The sequence below is a fragment of the Leptosomus discolor genome, chromosome 21 (genome assembly GCF_034619465.1).
Source record: "Leptosomus discolor isolate bLepDis1 chromosome 21, bLepDis1.hap2, whole genome shotgun sequence".
Lineage (NCBI taxonomy): Eukaryota > Metazoa > Chordata > Aves > Leptosomiformes > Leptosomidae > Leptosomus > Leptosomus discolor.
The window spans coordinates 302,037-311,545 of record NC_141411.1 but is presented as its reverse complement, the minus strand read 5'-3'; the positions used below and the strand labels follow the sequence as shown (position 1 = coordinate 311,545).

Genomic DNA, 9,509 nt, shown 5'->3' with positions numbered 1-9,509 from the left:
ACGGTGGCTTGGATCTGGCAGAGCAGGGTATCAGTTTGGGAAGCACCTCTCGACTTGTTTTAAGTAGATTCTTTCTAGCATACAGGCATTGAGGGCTGTACCCGGTCCTTTAAGGTCTCCTCCAACCTACTTCAGATCTCTCACATGAAGTTGGAAAACAGCTCCTGTATGAAGAAAACGACCAGAATTTGTAGTGCCCTGCATGTTGCCAGGGTAACTCTAAGCTTCTGACTCAGCTTCCTGATAGGAAGCGGTAAGCCTAAAGAGGTCAGAAGGACACAATAGTTTTTATTTGAAACAGAGTCTTTTCCTGTTTGTTGGTACTTCACTTCTCGATGGAGCTGAAAAACTGCACTGACATTAGGAAAAGTCAAGCAAAGCATTCAGGCTATAGTCAGCACAGTCTTGCTGCTGATTTAAAAGCTGACTTGGTCATAACATTGAAGGGAGCAGAAAAACTAGCACCACTGGAGAAAACATTGTTTGAAATGGGCTTCCTGTGCTGTATTTTGTAGGGACAGGTATGAAAAGGCCTTGTCCCAGAAGAAGGCTGGAATAAGTGAAAGAGTTACTTGCATAAGATACGGAGCTAGAAATAACAAATCATAGATTTTGTCCATAGGTTCATGGGAGGCTTGTGGCACAACTAGTCAGTGAAGTCAGATAAGCTGAGACCTGGCATAGCAACCTCAGCTGAGAATTCCCAGAGCATCCAGAAACTCTCTCTGAAAGACCGTTATTTGATGTGCACAACTTCAAAACACGCTGAGTTACAATTAAGAAATTCTCCAGAATTCAGGGAGTTTTAGCCCCACTTCCCAGATATTCCCCAGGAATATAAGTTGACTTCCCCTCCCAACACGCAGAGGTGCAGCCAACAGGGCAAAGCTGTGATGCTGTTACAGTCTTGATCTCTAATACCTGGTCTCCTCTCTCATGCTGATAGCAGTCTTCAGTTTCTGAATTATTATTGTTATTACTCATTCCCTAGTCTGAGAGTCCCCATACCACATCACTGTTTAACTATTTCATTTAAGGTCTGTAAAAACTGGGTCCTGTTTGTTTGCTCCCTCACAGGGACTGTATCTGCCCCTAACCTTTCTGGATATATCAAGATCTTGGGATTCATATCTGAAACCAAAAATAACCTTCAGAGTGCAGAGGTCATCTTCCTCAAGAGGTCTCTTGATCCCCTAGCTTTTTAAATCACAGGGTCAACTTAGTTGGGTTCATGGCAGAAATATGAGTAAAGCTTGGGTATGCTGTGCTAAAGTTAGATCTACAGCCTCTTTAAACTCAAGTACCGAACACAAACAAGCCATCTTCCCACTCTTTTTCAGCTGCAGAGTGAGTGATTCACACCGCAAGGCTTCAGGGTGGCTCTAAACCCCCACACTTTTATCTTTCAGTTGCCCTCATTCCACCTAGGTCTCCTCAAAGGAAAATGGCCAAACACGCCAGAAATTTGGCAGTTTAGGGTATTTAGCATGATCTTCCTCTAGTCCGCCTAGCAGAGCAGCCATATCGCAGGCGTACCTGTCCACATAGAAGCTTAGGGGTAAGCTTTGCTAGAAAAGTTTCAATTCCTGAAGAAGAAAAGTATTAACAGAGAGGGAGTAATGTGGAAACTCACAAGGGCACTCCTTGATGTGCTGTGCCTTTACCAACAGCACCTTGAACCGAGAGCCTCAGCAAGTTCTTCTCTCCCCACATTGCTCTTGGTCATTCCCTACACAGATTCCTCTAGGGCTGTTTAAATCAGCCTCTGTTCCAGTATGCAACAACAGTCAGTAAGTCCTTCAGGTGTGAACTAGTTTCTAGGAACAGATTGTTACAGATTACTATCGTATTGGAGGAAAGCCTTCCTAATAAGCCAAGAAAACCCTTGCTTTTAAGCACCCCTCCGTACTCATCTTCTGAATCTCTCCTTTTGGAACAGGCAGCGACTACTGCAGCTACACAGTGCAAGGAGTTTTACACCCCTGTTCCTAGGAGTCTGTTCTTAACTTCCTTTCACAGAAAACAGATTGGGCTCTGGGTTCCAGAGGCCTGACACAGCATCTTAGAAGAAACACACTTAAACCACACTTACGGTGTGGTCCAACACAATTCGCCTTACTACAGGAGGAAAGCCAACAGGGAAGTATTTTAGAAGACTGAATTAAGCAACCTAAAAGCCTAACAGAGAGTGTGATTTGAACACAGCAATAACTTTCTAGCTGGTTTCACTCTCGGAATACTGAGTAAAGAAATTTCACCTCCCCCTTTTTTTGACTTAGCAAGAATCCTTTCCCAGGGCAAAGTCAGCAAAAACATTACGAGGGACCCCACTGCAAAAATAGACTCGGCACTAATGCAAGATGCGTGACATGGCACAGATTGGTGAAGTCATTAAAATCGGACTCTGGAACAAGCCTATGGTACGTCTCAAAGCCACTGTCACTGCTTACTGATGCTATAGTGAACATACATGATACAGCTGTTCATGCCACACTACAGAAGTGGCAATTTGAGTAAAACTAGATCCCACAGAGAAAGCAGACAGCATCGTGATAGGCTTTCTGTAAGCCAGTTGTGGGTCCTGTGCCCAGATCACTACCACAAAAGAAACAATCAAAGAATTCAAAGTTTATTCTTTAAAAAAGTTATTTAAGAAGCAAAATAATTTACTTCAATTCAAACCAAAAGAGATGCATTATTGAAAGCAAATAATTATACAAAGTAACAACAAATTAGCCCTTGGATAACAAGTCCAGATCCCAACAGTTCCCTACCACCCTGGAGGTTATACACAAAGTCAGTCAAGGCTTGTGGAGTAAAGGAGGACCACTCATAGGGTCAGAATGCAATTCAAACTTCCACTACTCTCCTTCCCCCCATAGGCCTGAAGTTGCTTGAAATCCAATTCTAAGTCACTAAACTGAACAAAAAATTACGATGGCTTAAGCATCATGGTTACTATCCAAAGTCCTACTGTTGACAATAAGAACAAAATTTGAGCACTGTTGTTTGTACAAGACCATGGAGTGGGGACACTAACAGTAACAAGCCTGACAGTTATTTTATCTCGTTAGACAGCTGTTCTCAGTCCATAATAACAGAAACATTTCTTTCAATTATTGGCACACAATCTTTGACTAAGAGCTTCACCCATTTTCATATTTTACCTCGAAGTTGTTTGTGCCTGTTATTCCCAGTCAGGATAGTAAAGTTAGCTTGGCTCTAACACGGTGTTCTGTGAGTTCTAAATAACGACCTTTCGACTAAATCTACCCACCACCTTTTCCAGGGACCTGTCTTGTGCAAAATCTTCTGTGCTTATCTTCTAAATAATTTTCCCAAAAGTTCTTGGGGTTTTGTCTTTCCACAGATCTCCCTCAGTTGCCACCAAAATCAGGGTTCTCCTACAGACAGATGGAACAAAACACCACCACTTCATACTCGAGACTAGTACAACACCCTGACCTTGTAACACTCATTAAATTTGAAACTAAAATAATGCAGATGGAAGTACCACCCATGTAGGCCAGCTCTGCAGCATCTTAAAAGCTGATGCATCCCCCGCTGACGTCCCAAAGGTGAAATACATCTGACCTATCCTTACTAGACCTTCTTCTAAGATTTCATTTAGCCCGAGAGAAAGGGAACACTGAAGAGAAAGTAGATGCATTTGCCAGTTCCCAAACAACTCTGAGAAGTCACAACTTTTGGAGTTACGGCCAGTAGGTTTTTAATGACAACTAGAACATGCCATTATTATGTTGCTCGTCACGGTAAAATTATTATAGTGCACCTCCATCCAAAAGAAGTAATTTTCCATACTGGACCACACAACCTTCAAACATCAAATGCCAGCTGCGACAGGCTTCCCATGGCCACAGGCAGCAGGTAGTTGTGCTCTAACTCTGCAATCCTGCTTGCCAGGAAAGAAACTCGCAAGTTTCCCAAATAACAGAAAACCATACATAGACCCAGATTGCAAGATCCCACCATTCAAACATACTCAAACTCCACATTGCTGTCTTTCAAAACGCTGAGTCTGTGTGACTGCCACATCTCCTGCCACAGTGCTCAAAGACTGCTTTCACAGACCACTTCTCTCCTTGCACCAAACAAAAGAAGAACACTGCTTGCTAATTACAGACATGGCAGCTTGCAGTGATGGTAATTCTGTCACATTTAACTTGCGGGCACAGATCATCTTCAAACAAACTCAACTCGAGTCACGGCCAATGCTATCCACAACGCTGCCCACCGCTATGTTGCTAGAAAATGTTTTATGCAAAAATATTGTGGTTTTAATTCTTATCAATGTCACATCAGCGAAGGGTAAAATAAATTGCAAAATATGTAAGGATTACCACGTATAAAGAAAATGTGATTCAGATTGATCCTCTTCATTCTGAGAATTAAGAATGTAAGTAGTGAAGGAAGCAATATCAAAAGGAAACTTTTCTTCTCTCAGTATTTACTGATTTCTAATTTCCATTTGGAATCGAGAACTCCAAATTAAGGTGTATGATTCTGACACAAACAAACTAAAGTGAAGCCTCTTGCCATTTCTCTGCTCATGCTGGTTCGGCAGACTGACTGAACGCTCCCTCTGTTGGCTGAAGGCTCATTACTCTTCCACCAGACAGAAACTAGGAATTCGGCTTTGCTGTGGGATACACTGCCCGACCACACAGAGCAGAATCCAGTATCAGCAGCACAAGAAGTAGGGAAGGAGACAGTATTCCAAGGAACACCGGTAGGTTTTGCAACAGTGACCACACTTACACATCCCAGTTACAGGAGCTGACAACGTTTTGTTTAAAGCACTAAAACAGAATTAGTTCTGGTTTAACCCAAACCAGGACATGAGAACTCACGCAGCTTATGCAGTAATTCTCTCGTACTGTGAGGCTGCTAGAATAAACCCAGAATTCCCATCAGTGTATCATACACCTTCTGTGTAGTCATCACTGAACTCACGTCCTTCCTCATTTTGCAAGGATGCTGCAATCAGAAGCTAGCTCAGTTTTCTGTTATAGCCCATTGCCTTCTCCCCTCAGTCTGAACACACTAAGGCCGAGACAACCACTGCCCCAAATACAGCCAACCTGAAACCCACACTCCTTCCCTCACAAGGAGACTCTCCAACTCCATTTTACAGAGAGACATTTTGAAGAGACTATGTTTACAGGCTGGTGGTAAGAAAATAATTCACAATAAAATAATTTGGAAGTTACAGACAGAGCTTAATAACAGCTGTCCAAACTAACCTCCAGTTACTAGATTAACTATTGAGAAGCTGCCCATAAATGTTGGCAGGTAATGTTAAAAGTGAACAGCTGACTAATTTGGTCCAACTTGGAAGAGATCTGAATGCTGCAGAAAGACATAGAATATAAACAGTTCCTCCTACAAAGAAAGCAGAAAACAGATGTAGTATGTCTCCCTCCCTACTTCAAGTCTTCCAAGTGCCTGCTGGAGCTTCCAGCCTACAAACTCCTGTTTTAGTATCCTGTCAGGCAAAGACATTACCCACACAAGACTTGCCTGCCTAAGCCAATGAGCTCCCAAGAAATTCCAGTCTTTGGGGTTTTCCTCAACCCAAGTGAACAGGGGACAACGTCCAATCTTCTCAGCAAACAGGCACTTAAGTTAGGAAAGATATCTCCTTTTTATTACAGAAAATGAAGGATCAGTTAAGTGGTACTCCTGGCACAAAGGAGATGATGCAAATATGCTGTTTGGGTGCACAGAGAGCAGATACCAATCTGATACGTGACAGGAGCATTCACAGTGGCAAAACCACTTCTGACATTACCTGCCAAGCAATGATTAGTGCCACTCCTCTGACAGCACTGCAAATCAGAATCCAACAGAAAGGCGACAAACATCACTTCTAGCTTTTACTCTAGAGGTAAAGTGTCATCTTTTTCACAGCATTTAGTCTCTATAGTTCACTTTTCTTGTGACTGGTTTTCTTCTTGAACAAATCCACATAACACAGTGAGAAAAGAATCCCAGCACATCAAGAGTCGCGGCTGCTCCATTTGCTGAGCAAGGAGGTAGACGCCATAGAAGTTCTCTTCAGATGGAGCACAGAAAAGGATCTTGTGCTAATTAACTGGTACCAAGATTCTGGTCACTGGCACCAAAATACTGCAGGGCATCAGCTTGAGTTGAGATGCAATACAGTAGCATCGAGACTCATCCAGCAGGTACATCTGAACCACGTATTCTTGGCATCTGAAACAGAAAGGCATCTCTAATTAGCTGCTGTCCAACCTGGTGATGGACGTGCAGGGCAACAGTGTAGTACAAGTCCTGAACTGGGCTACCTGTTTTTACCGTGACGAGCAACATCTTTCAGGTAAGTGCTGAAAAGAATTTCACTCAGTTAGGGAACTCATAAATTTCATTACTTGCATTATTTTATTTGGTTAATCTTTGGACAGTGCGTATTCCAGAGGAACATAGCTCAAGATAAGCTGCGCTTGGAAGTCAGTCAATCATCAGCAAATGGCGACTGCAGAATTGTACACCCTCCTCTTTCTAGTTCAGGTGTTTCTTGTGTATAAGATGGAAATTACACATTCTCCAAATAGTCCCAAAGGAAGGAGACGCTGGCAAGAACAATCCAGGAAATCACACAACTATCAGTTCAGTGGAAATCCATAGGCTACAGCCAAAATGCTGCTTTAAACAGAATTTCCTTTTCTTAAGCTTTGTTAGAGGGGAAAATTTTTTTTTTTTGAGACATAATTAATGGTAGGATCTAAATCTCCGGGTATCAGTGGGTTGTATGTCAGGGAAAAAACCCACCTATAGCAGCCAGTATTTCTAAGCCATACTTATCAACAACTGCAAGAAGCCAATGAAAAACTTAAATTACAGCTCACCTTATCACATCACAATACAAGACAATCCCATACAGCCTTGATTCCCATCTTCGTTGCTGTTGAGCTTTTTCATCCGGTACTGCCGGATCTCTCTCACCAGTGTGTAAAAAGCATCTTCGACGCCCTGAATGCAAATGATCCAGATAAAGTATTTTCTTTCCTGAAGCTTTTGAGACCATTGTTCTTTCCATCACATAATCCCTTAACATATTTGAACTGCACACTTCTACAAGAAGAGTAGTAGCCAACTTATCCCATAGCGCATAAAAGGAAAAAACTAGCACTTATGCCCAAAACTCTCCACTTACACTCTTAACTCTTCCTCTGAGGCAACATCCAGGCTAACAGCCATTAAAAGAAACAAGGCAAATTGTAACTGTAGAGAGGTCCCATGCAGGAAACAAGCTACTTCTTGACTAATCACCTCCGTTTTACAATTCTTAGAATTTTCTGGCTGCAGCTTAGTAATTGCACCTTTGCTTCATTCCACACTGATGTAGGCAGGACACAGCCTGACCGAACAGAGCCACATACTCAACTCAACTCTGAAGAAGTCTATTAGGCCAGTCTGGGGAGTTCCTTCTGTAAGCGTAATCTTATAATGGGCCTTCATTAAGAAGCCAAGAAAATCGAATAGCTCTGGGATGACTAACTGCACAGCCTGGCCACTTCTCAGCAAGAGCAGATGAAGCTCTCTTCTTCTTACAAGCATGACCCACTTCAAAGAAAGTCCGTACCAGTCTGAAGCGATTTGTGTACTGGCCTAGCCCAGTGATAAACACAGAACTCCGTCAAGCTAAGAGTGAGTGGGGAAATCGAAAGCTAAAAATTGCAAATGGATTAAAAAACGCTTACTCCTATAGATAAGAAAAGTAGTACATGGGAAAATGTTCGGCTGTTCTGCATTTAGCAGACAGGAAGAAGTCAGACCAAGAATGGAATCATCTTACCTGTCTTGTTTTAGCAGACGTCTCTATGAAGGGGATTCCATAGCTTTTTGCTAATTCTTGAGCCTGTTTTGTGTCTACTGTTCTCGTGGGCAAATCACACTTATTCCCAACTAGCACCATTGGCACATCATCTGAATCTTTCACTCTCTTGATCTGTTCTCTTTAAAAAGACAAATAAAAAAGTTAGGAACTATTTTCTAAATATAAAAGCTGTTTTAGTTCAGCATTCAAACAACCTTATGCTACAAAATTATACGTTAAGGTGGACAGGCCCTTAAGGATTCTAATCTACAGCAGTATGTCTAATAACTTCATCTTCTAGTCAATGTATACCCCTCTGATGTGCATTTGCCTTCTTACCCATTTACTTGGAGATCATCTTCTGTACGCTCTGAATACCACTTGACTAATGCAACCACCCAGATAACTATCCCACTCTCAACTGACTAATAACCTTTGACATGGAATGCAGATAAGCTTGAAAAACTTTCTGAAAGAAGTGGGAGATTTAGTATTTGCCTATTATTTAGTCTTCGCTGGGTCTGATGCCTTTTCCAGTGTTCCCTCTCTGTGGTAAAGACCTAGGTCATACCTGTAAAGGTTAATATCAGCAAACGATTTACTGTTGTTAATGGCAAAAACACAGAGGAATCCTTCCCCAGTTCTCATGTACTGGTCACGCATGGCACTATACTCTTCCTGTCCCGCAGTGTCCAGAATGTCTAACAAGCATGTCTCTCCATCGATAACAACCTGCTTTCTATATGAATCCTGCAAAATACACAAGCGAATTTTACATTAGAGAAAAAACTTTGTGCTCTTTCTTTCCAGCTCGAGCATTATTATGGAAAAATAAAAGTAATAATAAAAAGGAAGAATGTGACTCTCAGCAGCTTTTCCAGCCACTCCCGCCCCCCCCCCCCGAAAAAATGCTCTAAGCCCCCTCAACCTTTCTTACAAAAAAGAAAACGCCTATTCCTCTTAAGAAATTCCTCAATCGGTACACAGAAAAAAAAAAAAAATTATAAATGCCCTCCCTACAACACCGTGACTGTAACCTACGACCTACGCAATTGGCGACGACGTTTCTCGTTGCCACTGCGGGCTGCCCGCACCCTGCTCTCGAACGCGAGCAGCAGACCACGCAAGAAGCCTGGGAGCGTTTCCCCAGAACCTCGGATCCTGCGCGCCCTGATCTCGCCTTTTCCGCACAACGAGGCAGACGCAGCCTCCGCCTCGACGCACACGGAGCTCCCCGGCCGCGCCCGCCCCCGCCGCCGGCTCGGCCGCGCCCGCCCCGCTCACCTCAATGGTGGGGTCGTACTCGTCCACGAAGTGGTTCTGGATGAGCTGGATGGTCAGCGCGCTCTTGCCGACGCCGCCGGCTCCCACCACCACCAGCTTGTACTCGGTCATCGCCCTCCCCGCGGCCTCGGCCGGAGCTCGGCGCCCCCCGCCGCCTCCCCGGCCCCGTTAACGAAGAACACCCTGCCCCGCGCCTTCCGGCTTCCGGCCCCGGCACGCCGTCATCACCCGTCGCCGGAAGCGCCCGCCGCGCCACCGCTGCTTCCGGCCCCGTGACGCCGGCGCAGCAGAACGCCCCCGCGAAGAAGACGCGGGCCAGGCGGGAGGGTTTTTTCAAAATCAGTAAAACTTTATTCTATTTCCA

General features: G+C 43.8%; 1 protein-coding gene across 1 annotated transcript; it reads right to left on the bottom strand.

Annotated features, from left to right (window-relative positions):
• Positions 1–5,646: 5,646 nt before the first annotated feature.
• NRAS (NRAS proto-oncogene, GTPase) lies at positions 5,647–9,281 on the bottom strand. Its single transcript, XM_086476670.1, has 5 exons — positions 9,146–9,281; positions 8,433–8,611; positions 7,841–8,000; positions 6,891–7,014; positions 5,647–6,237 (listed from the first exon to the last, which is right to left on the bottom strand). The coding sequence occupies exons 1-4, from the start codon at positions 9,254–9,256 to the stop codon at positions 6,895–6,897; spliced, it is 570 nt and encodes a 189-aa protein (XP_086332796.1). The 5' UTR covers positions 9,257–9,281; the 3' UTR covers positions 5,647–6,237; positions 6,891–6,894.
• Between the last annotated feature and the right edge of the window lie 228 nt (positions 9,282–9,509).

What these genes read in the sequence shown, in the direction of transcription:
- NRAS (XM_086476670.1), bottom strand. Translation starts at nt 9,256, where the DNA reads ATGACCGAGTACAAGCTGGTGGTGGTGGGAGCCGGCGGCGTCGGCAAG. An exon ending in AGTACGACCCCACCATTGAG is followed by an intron (nt 8,612 to 9,145) that starts GTGAGCGGGGCG and finishes TGTATTTTGCAG; the next exon opens with GATTCATATAGAAAGCAGGT. An exon ending in CGTCTGCTAAAACAAGACAG is followed by an intron (nt 7,015 to 7,840) that starts GTAAGATGATTC and finishes ATTTGCATTCAG; the next exon opens with GGCGTCGAAGATGCTTTTTA.